The sequence below is a fragment of the Drosophila nasuta genome, chromosome 2R, assembly GCF_023558535.2.
Source record: "Drosophila nasuta strain 15112-1781.00 chromosome 2R, ASM2355853v1, whole genome shotgun sequence".
Taxonomy (NCBI): domain Eukaryota; kingdom Metazoa; phylum Arthropoda; class Insecta; order Diptera; family Drosophilidae; genus Drosophila; species Drosophila nasuta.
In genome coordinates, this window is record NC_083456.1 from 11,718,985 (window position 1) to 11,734,869 (window position 15,885).

A 15,885-nucleotide genomic window follows, 5' to 3' on the forward strand; every position below is an offset into this window, starting at 1 on the left:
GCAACTGCATTTGCAGCTGCTGTTGTTCCCCATTCTTGTTGTGGTTGGCGAGGGAATTATCGTGTTGTGGATGCCATGTCTCCTCTATGTGCATGTGTGTTTGTGTGTGTGTGTGTGCTTTGTGGTAAGTGTCGACAGGCACTTTTGTGTGTGGGATCTGTGCCGCAGAAGCCAGCAGCTGCTGCCAGGCGTATTGCGGTTAAGATGAAGTACGAGTAGATGCAGAAATGCAACACGTACTATGCCTTAATAGTGCTGCTGTTTGTTAAATGGCTTCTGGAAACTTGCCATGCACTCTCTTGTTCAGACCTTTGTAAGAGTACCTTTAACAGCTGCAGAAATATGGGAGATCTAATAATGCAAGTGATTCATAATATAATTACTCAACGAATTATATAGATTAAAGATGAATTGATAATTTGAGGGCTAAAAATTCAAGAGTAATTCTTAATTATGATACATCAACCCTTACTACACAATTGTTTCAAATGATTATATAAAAAAAATGTCTTTATAGTTAGAGATTGATTCATAATCTAATTACGCAACGAATTATATGGATTATAGATTTGTTAGACAGTTGAGAACCTGATGGAACAATGGAGTAAGTTATTACTGTTATGACGACCAAACTTTGTAGTTTTAGGTGTGTCTCGTCTATATATAACATAGATGTATTGTGCATAACATTATATATAGACAAGACATATTAAAAGCGAAAAAGTATGCTCGTAAAGTAATAATAATAACTTATTCCATTGTTTCATCAGGGTTTTAAACTCCCGAACCAATCTATAATCTATACATATTAATTGAGTATATATCACTTTACTTATAAATACGAACTATGACAATGTTGATGTTGTTGTTGATGGTTTCAGGTTTAATTCGGTTTAAAGTTCAAGTCTAATGCAAAAGGTTTTATTCTGTTTAAGGTTCAATGTTTATTCCTAAAACATTTGGCCGGGGTCCACAAAAGTGTTGCGTCGCTTGGCGATGCGTTGCAGAATGGGCAGCGGCTTGGGGGGAGCGACGACCGTCGAGGATGTCGGCTGGATTTGCTGCCGCTTCTGCTGGGAAGGAGTTGTTGATTTTCCGTAAACGATGTGTGCCAGATTACGTTGGGTTTGTTGACGTGACGCGCCGCCAGCTGTTGGTGTTGATGTTGTGGAAGCAACTGCTGCAGATTGTTGTGATTAAATGTCTTGCGACGTTGATGAATCTGAGGCAGCTGACTGAAAAGCATTCGCGGTATTGGCGGCTTGCCGCCTTGCTGCGCAGCTCGTTGTACAGCTGCTGGATGACACGTTCGTGACTGAAGCGAGTGTCGCGTAGGCTGCTCTTGCTGATGATGAGTCCGTTTTGGAATTGATACAGCACCTGCATGAGGAACTTCTTCAGGTCATCATACGGATGGATGACATCAAAGTTATCCACTTGATCGCGATGATTTGAATAGCAGTGCTGTATGTACTCATCGAAGCCGCTGTTCAAGTGCTCGGCGCACAAGTGGCAGGTGCCAAAGCGTTTGCAATGATCGAGCATGTGACGCAACGTTTCCAACTCATCCACTGAGGCGTACATGCAGAACGAACAGTGATAGATGATCGTGTTCTTCACCAGTCGAAAGCTAAATGTCTCCTCTGCATCCGAATGCTCCACGGTTCCATGTTGCGCAATAGCCACACTCGATGGCAGCAATACCCGACACAGATTACATTGATAATACTCGTTCTCGGTGCTTCCCATTTCGATCAGTTCGTTTAGTTCGCCATCTGTTAGATTCTTTAGATCGTTGGCCAGATGCGCCTCGATTGTCATGTGTTGCACCAACTCTGGCCACTCTTTGTACGTCTTGTCGCAGTAGCCGCATTCGCGTTTTTGACTCACATCGCAGGCCACCAACGTGCGGTGATGATGGACATTCGGCAAGTGCTCCTGCAGCAGTGCTTTGGCACTCCCTTTGAAGCCGTAGCACACCGGACAGCACAGCTGCGGTTGCACACAGAAGTAGAAGGGATGGTCGGGATGTTTGATCGCCCAGTGTTGCGATCTCAGTTCATCAATGTTGTGACGCGTCTCCGTGCAATGCGAGCACGCGAATTCGTACTGCTTCTGCAAGGGAGGAAGAGCGAGAGAGAGAGAGAAAGCGAGATTACAAATAGAGATTAGAGATTACAAATAAAACAAGCTAAAAATTAAGCCTCCAACTGAACAGCTATTGGTTACTATCGATAACGATAGTAGTCAGATATCGATTCAATTTGGCCGACTGTTTTCGTTGATTAATAATTTCTTCAAAAAGTACAAATCAAATAAGCTATAAAATAAGCCCCCAACTAAATAGTTATCATTTACTATCGGTACCGATAAATATAGTAATAAATGTAGAAGCATAAAAACGTACCTGAGCAGATGCAGCGTTATTTGTTAGGTCCTCTTCATCCGACGACAACTCGATGGGTTCAAAGATCTGAATGCCATGCGCATGGTTATTGGAAGCGATTGCCTCAGGTGGCTCAACGTGACCCTTTGACGAAAATATTTGGGCCATGTTCCAAAAGTCATCGTCGAGCATGTCGTTGGACAAGCGATCGAACTTCTGAATGGGTAGACCTGGCAATCCGGGATGTTCCTGCGTCATATGAACGGCGACGTGGCGATGTTTAGTATGTCCAAAGTCACAGTGGCGACACTTGTACCGATAGCGATTCAAATGCTTCTGCAGACAGTGATTGCCCATCTTGTATAAGGTGTAGGTCGCCGCATGGCATGTGTTGCAAATAAAACCGAGTGTCTGGCGATTTTTGCACTTGATGCGCAGATAACATTGCAGCGGCTGGATGCGTTTGCTGGCATGGCTACGACGTATGTGATTTACGATTCTCATGAGATCCTTGTAGCCGTATTCGCAATACGGACAGCAGTACTGATACATACGCTGGTGTGCCACCGCCGTGTGTCCAATCATCTGATGCTTGGTGGCGAACACAGAGTGGCATAGATTACAGAACCATTCATCGGTCGATGCAGATGCACTAATTTAAACAAGGATGGTAAATTATATGAGACAAAGCACACTCGACTGTATCTTTCACATTGTTCTTGTTATACCAAATACAACTTTTGGTATATAAAATCAAACGTTTGGAACTTTTTAGCATATTTTAGGTGTATTTAAATAATATGACAAATTATGTTCGCAATATACCAAATACAACTTTTAGTATATTCAATCAAGTTTACTATATTTTAACATCAAGTACAACTTTAAGTATAATAAAACAAACTTACGCAACATTTCAGTATATTTTTGGTATATGTATTTGGTATATTTTGTTAGTTATTGTATTTTGTAGACAAACTTACACGACTTGAACCAACGAACTTCCGCTATCTTGGTGTGCATTGTCAAATCATCACGCTTATGGATAATCACATTGACATCATCGCCCAACTTTGAGGCATGCTTCATGTGAATATGGCGATCGATTATGGAGCGTTTTGGCGCAAACGAGCTGCACGCACCGCATTGATAAACGTATCTCTTATGATACTTCAAATGTTCCAGCACTTTCTCCAGTGTTAGAAAATGATTCACATAGCGACAGTGCGGACACTTAAAGCAATCTCCACAGCTGTGCTGAGTGCTCAGATGCTGGCTCAACCCCAGCTCTGTGTCGAAATGCTGGCCACAGTCGGGTACACCGCACTTGTAGCGTTTCTCCTTGCGCACAAAGTGAAAGAGTGGCTTGACCACCATTTGTCTTCTAGCTATCGGCAACTTTGCCGGCGCAATAGGCAACTCAACCTCGTCGGTATTTGGCTGAGCGACTCTTTGGGCTGATGTCGATGCCTCGACTGTGGTGATGAGCTCCTGTTGGTTCGGTTGCCGAACATCCGGAATCGCTTCTTCGGGGGAACACCTTATGCCAGAGGTGGACAAATTGGGTTCCTGCAGCTCCTCGCGACTGGCCAAACCGTGCTGGAGAACACCATGCTGAACATATTCGTCGACATCCTTGCTGACATGACTGCAATAGGAGCATTGCAGATAATCCTTCGGTCCAAAACTGAAGCTGTGGAACTTCATGTGCTCCCGTATGCACATAACTGTGTGAGAGCAGTAATTGCAATTGGGCGCCATACAACGGAATCGGTTGCCAGCGATTTGTGTGCGATCTTTCCTTGGTGGTGAACGTGTCAGTCGGGGTTTAATAGATATGTTGATCTCCGTCGGAATGGGACCCTCATAGTTTTGGGTAAGGCTCTGGGTAATGACGTAGTCATCATTGGTGGCGACAGGTAATGGCACCGTCTCGCTCGTTATGAGGGGAATGGATGTATCGGCGAGACTATATACATGATTGATTTGGAGTCCCAATTCCGCGTCGCGATTTAGAACATCGGGCACATCCACAGTCGTTGGCGGTGTCTTGGCGCACAGAAACTCTCCGACACCGGCGGCGTTCAGCTGCTGTTGCTGGTGACTTGGCGGACGCGATTGGGCGAGTAACAAACTCCTAAGAATTGTATTCTCAACAACGGGTTCTCGGGGCACAGCTTCCGGTTCGATTTCGATTGCTTGTTCGGCCTCTGGGACTAGGCGATCTCCCGTGAAACGACGCACACGCAGCTTGGGCAGCACAGGTTTTGGTGGCGCAACTTCAACAGCCGGCTCCGGTGGCTTAGGCGCCACAATTTCATCCACATGCACTAGCACCATATGCCGCAGCTCCTCGCGAATGCTCAAATTATCGGGCACTTCCTTGACGGGTAGACTGCACTCAGTACAGCTGCCGTTCCAACGCAGCGACGGATGACTGCGTGTAAAATGATTTTCCAGACCTTCTATCTCATTCGAGAAGAGAAATAAGCAGTCTGGAACTCGGCAATAATATGCAGGCTTCAGGATCGGTGGGCTTAGCAAACGGAATGCAACATTCTGCACACAAATCATATACTGTAAGGGGATTACTTCGGTTTCAGATGGCCATACCGTAGGCGCTGATGGCAGGTCGACTATCACTTCAGGTTGGGAATTTAGATCGGGAACTTCGCTTTCGAGGGAGCTGTGGTCGAGTGAATTTGAGGGTTTGCCCTTGATGTTACTGCCGCTAGCACCTCCGATGCTATTGGTGCTGCTCGACGTAGAGGAGCGACTTCCGCGACTCTTCAACTTATTCACTTCCGGTACTTCATCTTGCTCTACGTTCCTTATTAACTCTTCAGCTGTTGATAATGGTTCTTCTTCCGCATCGCTCTCATTAGCCAATAATTCCCTTGGAATTGGCGTCGCCGATATAGCAATTGATACTTCCAGCTTTGGCGATGATGTGTCGTCCACATCGAGCTTTACTTCTACGTCTACGTCTGAATCCGACTCTGCCTCTGCGGGCGGTATCGTAGCGCCTTTAACTCGCGCAGCCTGTGAAGAGCTCTGTAGATATTCGTTTTGTTCCAGCTTGCACTCGTTGATCAGAAGCAGCTGCTCCTCGTCCGGTCGAGTTGGTGTTGGCGACTGTTTCTTTTTATTAAGCTTCGCAATCTCACTCTTGTGACGTGCAATCAAGCGCTTGGCTGCCGCTTTTATATTGGCCGCGGGCATATTCGCATTCTTCGTACATTTGAGCATTTGCTCTAATTGCGCACAACGTGCAACACGCACTCGAAGTTTTTTGGTTGGCGTTGTGCTGCTCCAGCATCGTTGAGCGGAGCATGCCCGACGTCCGGTGGCGCGAATCACATCGTTTGCATAAAACATTTGGGCAATGTCATCGTTGAGCCTTTCCAGCTCACTGCGTCTTGACCTCTTCTTGGGCGGTGGTGGGAGCAGATTCTCAACTGCGGTCTTTGCCCCTGGCTCGTTCAGCCGCGATCGCCGCTTGTCGGCCAAAATATTTTGCGTTGAGATGCTGCAATTGTCGCTGGTCTTTTGAAACATGATGGCCAAATTTCTATTGACACGTTGCTGAGAGGACTGCGCAACTTTAATTTTCTCAGCCGTCACCTCGTCATTAGCGTTGAGCTGTTGCTGTTCTCGTCGATGGTCGACGACATCCTCGTAATTGAGACTGACACCACCAAAAAGTTCCCACTTATCGACTAGCGGTTTACTCGCCGTCGGCATCATCGATTTGCGACGTTTCAATATGCGTTTCAACTCTGGCATTTCTTTCAATGGTGACTTTGTCATATTTATTGCATCGCTTGCGAGCGCATTTGCGGACATTTGATGCGAGTCTGCCGATTCCACTTCGGATTGTTTGTTCGCTGATTGTTGCTCGTGAGTTTCAACCACGCTTGGTGGTTCATTTTCAACGTTGTCTGTATTATCTGCCATCGGTTTCTTTTTCTCCTTGTCCTCTTTCGAATTAGACTTTTCTGCTGGGCTCTTATCTTTCCTCGAATGCTTTGTCTTTTCTTTTTCCGGTGTTTCAGGTTTATTGGACGTTTCGTCGACATCCTCGTCTTTCTTATTTTCGGATTTGCTTTTTTTCGCCGCACTACACGAACCATGTTTTGCGTCAGAATCTTCCGTTTTATCCGAATCAGCTTTATCGACTCTAACCACTTTCTTTGACTTGTCCGCTTTTTCATTATCTATTTTATCGCGTTTAGGTATTTTTTCCGCACTATCCGATTTTTCTTTATCAAAATGAACGGTTTTTGGCACTTTATGGCTCTTACCCGATTTGTTTGTTTTATTTGACTTGCTGGAGCTTTGCTCTTCATTATTATTATTGTCAACGTCGATCGACTCATTGCACGTATTGGTTTTATCACTATTCTGACCTCGTACCTCATTTGTTCGTGACATCTTTTCCAAACTCGCCTTCTTTGGTATCTTGAAGTCGAGCTTCTTGTTGGTGGTGCCCGTCAACACCACATTTCGATACGATGTGTCTAGTTGGACATTATCGCTTTCAATGCGGGATGGTGCCGCAACCGCTTGTCCGTCGTCTAGCAGTTCTCAGCTTCTTGCAGCTTTCGCCTTTTTTCTGCCGCCGCCGCATCCAGTTGTCGTTGCTTTTCAGCTGCCTCAAGCTGTCGTTGCTTTTCGGCTGCCACAATCTGACGCTGCTTTTCGGCTGCCTCAAGCTGACGTTGCTTTTCGGCTGCCACAAGCCGACGCTCCTTTTCGTTCGGCTCCAGCTGACGCTGCATCTCCTGCTGCTTGGCCTTGACCGCCAGATGCTCGCGATAAGTGCGCGGTGCCCCTGAAAATGGCGGATCGTTGATATTGTTGTTGCCGGGTACTTGAGGGGCATTGAATAGACTGCCACCGAGACTTGTAGCACGATTGAACATGGGTCGGCTGTTGTAGTTGAAATTCGGACATCCGTTGATAAAGTGACTGTTGTTATTATTGTTGTTGTTCCAGCCTGGATTATTATTATTGTTGTTCCCTCTATTCAGATTGTCACCGGGATTGTGGCTGTTATAGTTGCCTGGATTATTGGATGTCTGCCAACCGGATGGACCTCCACGCCGTTGGCCGCCAACTTGTGGTGAATACTGTGATCCTGTTGGGTGTTGTTGAGGTTGCTGCTGCTGTAGGGGTCCATTACTCTGACCCCATTCAGCACGACGTGGATCACGTGAGCCCGCACCCTTAAGATTGACATAGCGTCGAGTACTAGAAGCAAAACCATCAACATTACCTGGCGACGGGTTATTCAGACTCGGTGCCCTATTTAAATTGATTGAACCATGCAATGCGTTCGGCATGTTCAAATTGTCATTGTACTTGCTGTTGTTGTTGATGTTTGCTGCAGACCCAATCACCGGGATCGATTTTGTAGTTGGCGGCGATGTGTGAGTCGTTGACTTTGCCGAACTACCGCTGGGTGATCCAAACACTGGGATGGACTGAGGTAAGGGAAATTTCTTAACTGGAATGTTCTCCTTTCGGGGCCAACTTGTCGTCGGACCTTTCGCACTCGATTGGATGGGCGACACACTTGCCTTGGGTGGTATTTGGGTGGCATAGCTTCCACTGCGACCACGTGGATCAGTGCAATCAGATGGTGAAGCAGGTGTTGTTTCCGGTGTAGCCGCCAATGCCGCCAACTTCTTGCGCGCCTCCTCTAAAGCAACAGGTGCCGGAAGACTCGATCGGCGCTGAGTCTTCGCATTAGTTGTTGGAACGGGAACAACCGTTGGTCGTCTCACGAAAACTGTCGACTTGGGCAACGTGGCATCGGTCAACGAAGTTGGTTGCATTGGCGTTTGTATGTTCCTTGGAGATCTACGCACATAATTCACGCGTCTGCGGCCAATCGACGAGTCTATGTCGGGCAATCGGGCAGCAAGTGAGGGTTCGAGACCCAGATGTACACCACTTGTTGGTTTTGTCGGTTTAGGCGGATTCGAGCGACGCTCAAAGTCAGGCTTAGGTGCCGAAATCTCTGCTGCTGCAAGACGCTCAGGCTCGCGAACAACAATCGTGGCAGCAGTCGACCTCCTTTCAAACAGGTCATCCTGAACAGTTGTTAACTCAGGACTAGGGGCTGGTGGATTTGCACGACGCTTTTGTGACGCAATTGAGCCAAAGTTCAAGGGAATTGTTTCCCCAATTGAGGAAAAAAGAAAAAAAAAATTAAAACTTATATTATAAATAGGCTTTAAATTATAAACAGAAAGCTACGGAGTACGGCTGTGCGATACATGCTCCCCATTTTGAATGAAAGCGGTATATACAAAAATAATATGCCACAAAAATACTAAAAATAAAAAATATATCAAATGGTATAGTTGCTATATTGATATGGTACTACATTCAAAGGTATGTCTTGAATGAAAGATATACAATGTAGTACCATATCAATATGCCAAATATACCATTTGATATATATTTATTTTTAATATATGTGGTATATTATTCTGGTGTATTTTAAGAATAATACTGCAACATTTGGTAAATTGATATGGTTCTTCATTCAATAGTATATCTTGATATCTTAGTTGCTTTGACAATCCTGTATATTTTCCACACTAAAAATAAAAAATATATGTGATACTTTTTATTTTTAGTATTTTTAGTGTGCAAAATATACCAGATTGCCAAAGCAACAAGACCCCAAGTGAGTAGGTGTTTTTGCCCATACAAAAGTATTTCATTAATAACTTTAACAATTTTGATCTGATCGCAACCAAATCAGGAATCACAATTACTATAGTTATTATTTTATATACCATTCGCGACTCGATTTTCGATTTTTGTTGATTTGCGGTGGCGGAAGTGGGCATGGAAAAAATTTGAAACAAACTTGATCCGCGTGCAATCATAACAAATACTGTAGAAAAAGTATGAAACTCTCACTTTTATTTCTTTACTTATCTTCTCTTCTTCTATTTATTTCATGCATATTTTTTTCGCATTACTCTCTCATTAGTGATTATGAATATATCGTAAGCAAAATAAAGTCTGCCCAAAAAGCAGACACGAAGTGATACAAAACACGCGGCCATCTCTAGAATTGCATGTTAGAAACATAAGATGCTTTTTCACTTAAAATACAAGCTTATTTGTTTGTATGTATGTGTGTGTAAGCGGCATACGTGCACACATGTGGACGAATTGGCAGGCAACACAACAACGTCTATTGTCTGTTGGTAATTATACCCGCTACCCATAGGGTAGAAGGGTATTATAACTTTGTGCCGGCAGGAAATGTATGTAACAGGTAGAAGGAGGCATCTCCGACCCTATAAAGTATATATATTCTTGATCAGCGTTAACAGCCGAGACGATCTAGCCATGTCCGTCTGTCCGTCTGTGTGTCTGTGTGTCTGTCCGTCCGTCCGTATGAACACCTAGATCTCAGAGACTATAAGAGATAGAGCTATAATTTTTTTTCGACAGCATTTGTTATGTTTGCACGCAGATCAAGTTTGTTTCAAATTTTGCCACGCCACTTCCGCCCCGAAAATCAAAAATCGAATAACAAGCGTAATTTTAAAGTTAGAGTTGCGAATTTTGGTATATATAATAATAACTATAGTAGTTATGATTCCTGAAAATTTGGTTGCGATCAGATGAAAATTATCGAAGTTATTAAAGAAATACTTTTGTATGGGCAAACACGTCTACTTACTAGGGTTGTTGCTTTAGATGACAATCTGGTATATTGTGCCGTCTATGGTATATTTTGAATGCGGTACTATATCAATATACCAAATATACTATTTGGTATATTTTTAGTATTTTGCAGTATATTCGGTATATTTTGAGAAAATTATCGCAAAATATATTTCTTTTATTCAAAATGGGTAGCGGGTATCTCACAGTCGAGTGCACTCGACTGTAGCTTTCTTTACTTGTTTTCTTTATTTGCGGCCTAGCAAAAGCTTCTGCACACCGCCAACTTAAACAAGTAAGAAAGCTACAGTCGAGTGCACTCGACTGTGAGATACCCGCTACCCATTTTGAATAAAAGAAATATATTTTGCGATAATGTTCTCAAAATATACCGAATATACTGCAAAATACTAAAAATATACCAAATAGTATATTTGGTATATTGATATAGTACCGCATTCAAAATATACCATAGACGGCACAATATACCAGATTGTCATCTAAAGCAACTAAGACCCCTAGTAAGTAGACGTGTTTGCCCATACAAAAGTATTTCTTTAATAACTTCGACAATTTTCATCTGATCGCAACCAAATTTTCAGGAATCATAACTACTATAGTTATTATTATATATACCAAAATTCGCAACTCTAACTTTAAAATTACGCTTGTTATTCGATTTTTTTGATTTGCGGGGGCGGAAGTGGGCGTGGCAAAAATTTGAAACAAACTTGATCTGCGTGCAAACATAACAAATGCTGTCGAAAAAAAATTATAGCTCTATCTCTTATAGTCTCTGAGATCTAGGTGTTCATACGGACAGACGGACAGACACACAGACACACAGACGGACAGACGGACATGGCTAGATCGTCTCGGCTGTTAACGCTGATCAAGAATATATATACTTTATAGGGTCGGAGATGCCTCCTTCTACCTGTTACATACATTTCCTGCCGGCACAAAGTTATAATACCCTTCTACCCTATGGGTAGCGGGTATAATTAATATGCGTTTCTAACGGCAGCTCAGTTTATGCACACATAACAAAATAAAATAAAAATTGAAAAGGAGAGGAAAAACTCTACGCACCGTTTCCTTAAGCAAATGAGCAACAACAGTAAAATTTAAAGCACACGCGCCGGTCTTTCTTATTTGTAGTTGCAGTTTTTAGACACTTATAATATTTACACCAATATTACGCTCTCTTTTTATTTTTATATCACAACGCAAAAAAAAAGTAAGAAAAGTCGAGTACACTAGACTGTGAGATACCCGCTACCCATTTTAAATAAAAACAAAATATTTTGCGGTATTATTCTCAAAATATACCAAATATACTGCAAAAATACTACAAATATACCAACTGGTATATGTGGTATATCGGTGCAGTGCCGCATATACCTTAGACGGCACAATATACCAGATTGTCAGCCAAAGCAACAAAGGCCCCTAGTAAGTAGGCGTTTTTGCCGATACAAAAGTATTTCTTTAATAACTCCCAAAATCTTTATCTGATCGCAACCAAATTCTCAGGAATCATAATTACTACAGTTACTATTGTATATACCAAAATTCGCAACTCTAGCTTTAAAATTACGCTTGTTATTCGATTTTTTTGATTTGCGGGGGCGAAAGGGGGCGTGGCAAAAATTTGAAACAAACTTGATCTGCGTGCAAACATAACAAATGCTGTCGAGAAAAAATTATAGCTCTATCTCTTATAGTCTCTGAGATCTAGGTGTTCATACGGACAGACTCACAGACGGACAGACAGACAGACGGACATGGCTAGATCGTCTCGGCTGTTGACGCTGATCAAGAATATATATACTTTAAATGGTCGGAGATGCCTCCTTCGACCTGTTACATACATTTCCTGCCGGCACAAAGTTATAATACCCTTCTACCCTATGGGTAGCGGGTATAACAAAAAAAAAGGAGATTTAGCGAACAATACACAACACGCGCTTAACTAAAATCGATGGGCAGTTCCTTCGCCGTTGAAATTCGAATTTGAGAATCAAAGTAAATAAATGTGTGAGCCAAAGGCATCGTCGAGTTGCCAGACTGCTGCGTTTTTGTATTTCTTTTCAACACAACTTTCGCAAATATGCTGTGTAAGCGTAAGGAATAATTGCAAATAATATTATTTGCAAACCTAAACAGTTTGCTGCATATGTATATACAATTGCGTTTCATTTATTAAAAATGTCCAGTCGAATGATGAACAGTATGGCAACTTGCTGCAGCTCAACAAAAGCGCTGGTCACGAATACGCCGTATTTCGTTTTGTTCTGTGTTGACGCTGTTGCTTGTCGTGCATTTAGTTTGCTGGCATTGCTGTTGGCGCCGCTGTTTGATTGTGTGTTTGTCGCGCTTGCGTAAGTGTGTGTGTGTAGCCTTCTTAAAGTGGCTAACATGTCGCTCTCATTTTGACGATCTATTTTGCTGTGCACATTCTTACACTCGACTGAGAGCAATACGTAAACATTTTTCGTCCGGACGAAACACACACACATGCAAGTTTTGGTGATTCTTGCTTATCGTATTTTTCGCACACACACATACGCATCCGAGTGACCAACAGTGAGCATAAGGAAAATGGGTAATTCTCTGGTAAATGTCGCATGCGAACAACTTTACAGTGACAAAAAAAAAACATAAACTAAAACAATTTGAAAAATAAGTGAAGGGTATTCTAAAAGCTTTAGATTAGCGTTATATTTAGAGCTAAGATTGATTTTAGGAACTTGTTTTGTTTTACGATAAAATATATAAATTCGTTAATTTTTTGGTTGTGCGTACGAATTTGTAAATTTTTGCAATTATCAGAACAGAAAACAAAACAGAAAATAATCCAAAACCATTCTTAGCTCTAATTAAAGTACTAATCTAGAGCTATAAAATTAACCTTTTCTTGTTTTTAAAATTGTTTCAGAATGTTTTTTTTTTGTCAGTGTAAAGCTGGTCGCAAGCGACATCCCTCATAGAATTACTCATACATATACACATATAATAGAATATTGCAAATATGTATTTACTTTTAAATTATTTTACGAATTAAATAAATAAGCATAACAAAAACAAAATTTTATATTCAGCAAAATTTCTTGGATGGCAACCGTAAGCAATTTTGATCAATGTTGTCACATTTTATTCCGACAGTAATCTGGTTCTAAAGTTATAATTCCTATTTATAAAAACCTTCCGAGTGACCGAGAGCTGATAGCTGCATTGCTTATAGACGACATCTAGCTACATCAATGCAATGTAATATAAATTCCAACTATGTATATTATATAGCCACATGCTACAAGCCACTGATATCTTAGTATCGCACAAAGCTTTCGTTGGATTTCTTACTGAATCATCATGAACAGAAGAAGGGGTACAAAATACAAAAGGAGCAGAAAAATAATTACAGCAATTGCAAAAAAAAGATGCAACTCTAACGCCGCGATTAGAAATGTTGATCACTGACAGAGTAATGAAATATTTTGAAAATATGTATTTACAGAAATAGAAATTATTTAGCAGATAAGCTATCAATAAAATAGAAAGTAAACTAATTTTTAAAATATTTTTTTAATTTTTAAATTCCATAGTCTAATTGGATTCCTATTCGATTTAATTTATCGATCTCTCAAAAGATCAATTTTCGAAAGAATTGTTTTCCATTTTACCAAATTATAACAACAGCAGCTATAAACAGTAATTTATAATGCCTTTGCCTCATTTCGAGTTAATATTATAATTTAGAATTTTATTATCCTATAAAAAAAAAAACCTTTGCATGTGAAATGTGGAAATATCGACGAATATTTATCGGTACAGTTTACATGTTTATCGAGGTGAGACCCAAACGAGCCTCACCACAACTACAAAATGAAAAATTACTGGATTGGATTATTCCCTATCTTATAATTAATTGGTTACATATTTATTTTCTACGTCGCAGCGGCTGTGGAAGCATACGTATTAATACGAAATGCAATATATTTCCTATTTGGTATGATATGAGTGCTGTTCCATTTTCCAAATTATTAGCGGCTACTGTTCATCTAGGCCACAACTTTCAAAACTTAGTTGTGACCATATTCATACATTTTGCGCCTCGATACATGTATCAAAATCATATTTTGTAATATCCAAAGTCCAGAAGTCGCTAAAGATGAATACCCAGAAGTCCACACGGTCCAAGAAATCGATTCTTTTGCTGGCAAGCCTCACCATTGACACGTTCGCGATCGCATCCTCCGAATAAGTTTTAGTGCTTTTAATTTAACACTTTGGATAAAATAAAAGGATAAGATATTTATATTCGTTTTAAAACTTAATTACAGGGGTTTACAGCTTTCGATCGCATAGAATGTACTTCAAGCTTAAGCAGACGCTAGCAACACACACACACACACGCACACACACACATTCTTCTCACTTGCAAAAAAAGAAAGCAGCGACGGAGAAACGTGAAAAAGGAAAAAAAAAATGCCGCGACGAATTATAATTATACATATGTACATACATATATTTATCAGTATATTCTGATATACTTAATAAATAAAATAACACCACACGATCGAGTGCAATGTTTGCATAGAGAAAATATTTGTTTATGCTGGACTTACCATTAAGGGCTGGGTGCTGAATTTTTTTTTTATCACTTCCAATACATGTGCACTTGAGTGTGCTTGCGCAGCGTTGTTGTAGTTGTCGCTTCTGCCGTAAACCGCGCGAATCGCGTGATGCTTCCACTTCAAAAGTTGCAGCTCAACTGACGAAAATCGTGCACACATTTAGTGATCAAAAGCGCTCTCTTGAAGACAGCAAGAGAAACTTAAGAGAGCATGCAATTGTAACGTCACAGCGCGCATGCTGCATGTTGCCTGCAACGAGTTGCTTTCATTTCCACCCACGTTTGCACTTGATCGACGCTGCAACACGGTTTGAGATTAGTGAAATAAATAGACGAGAAACTTTGTGTGCGGACTTCAAAAGCAAAAGCAACGCTAAGAGCCTTCCAATGTTTATACCCGCTACCCATAGGGTAGAAGGGTATTATAACTTTGTGCCGACAGGAAATGTATGTAACAGGTAGAAGGAGGCATCTCCGACCCTATAAAGTATATATATTCTTGATCAGCGTCAACAGCCGAGACGATCAAGCCATGTCCGTCTGTGTGTCTGTCCGTCCGTCCGTTCCACTTCCGCCCCCGCAAATCAAAAAGATCGAATAACAATCGTAATTTTAAAGCTAGTTTGCGAATTTTGGTATATACAATAATTATTATTGTAGTTAGGATTCCTGAAAATTTGGTTGCGATCAGATACAAATTGTCGAAGTTATTAAAGAAATATTTTTGTATGGGCAAAAACGCCTACTTTCTAGGGGTCTTAGTTGCCTTGGCTGACAATCTGATATATTGTGCCGTCTATGGTATATTTTGAATGCGGTACTATATCGATATACCAAATATACCATTTGGCATATTTTTAGTATTTATCCAGTATATTTAGTATTTTTTTGAGAAAAATACCGCAAAATATATTTCTTTTATTCAAAATGGGTAGCGGGTATCTCACAGTCGAGTACACTCGACTGTAGCTTTCTTACTTGTGTTTTTGCGACTGGAGTCAGCTCGACAACATTTTACTCTGTAAAATACTGACTGGCCTACATTTTCCAAAACAGAATGTTAGCATTATTTCAGTAATTTAGACAATTTATATTTTAAAGGTATTCTATTTGTCTTTTATATTATTTCTTTTTTGTCGTTTTCTAAGAGGCTTAGAAATTT

General features: G+C 41.2%; 3 protein-coding genes across 4 annotated transcripts in view; 1 reads left to right on the top strand and 2 right to left on the bottom strand.

The window, feature by feature from the left end:
• LOC132786005 (IDLSRF-like peptide) overlaps positions 1 to 15,885 on the top strand; it is a 74,928-nt gene that overhangs the window by 14,448 nt on the left and 44,595 nt on the right. The window lies entirely within an intron of this gene.
• LOC132787661 (uncharacterized) lies at positions 951 to 6,820 on the bottom strand. The gene is given in 5 exon segments (XM_060794874.1): positions 951 to 1,070; positions 1,121 to 1,266; positions 1,269 to 2,115; positions 2,408 to 3,038; positions 3,366 to 6,820. Coding segments are annotated over 5 exon segments (5,199 nt in total).
• Positions 6,939 to 15,421, bottom strand: LOC132786689 (probable serine/threonine-protein kinase tsuA). Of its 2 annotated transcripts, XM_060793295.1 has the most exons (3): positions 15,078 to 15,421; positions 14,716 to 15,021; positions 6,939 to 8,532 (listed from the first exon to the last, which is right to left on the bottom strand). In XM_060793295.1, exons 2-3 carry the CDS (start codon positions 14,881 to 14,883, stop codon positions 6,964 to 6,966), a joined length of 1,737 nt encoding a protein of 578 aa, XP_060649278.1. In that variant the 5' UTR covers positions 14,884 to 15,021; positions 15,078 to 15,421; the 3' UTR covers positions 6,939 to 6,963. The 2 variants fall into 2 exon arrangements, 1 of the variants encoding a protein (XP_060649278.1); XR_009632470.1 differs by lacking the exons at positions 6,939 to 8,532; positions 15,078 to 15,421 and adding an exon at positions 13,831 to 14,374 and having other exon boundaries at positions 14,716 to 14,856.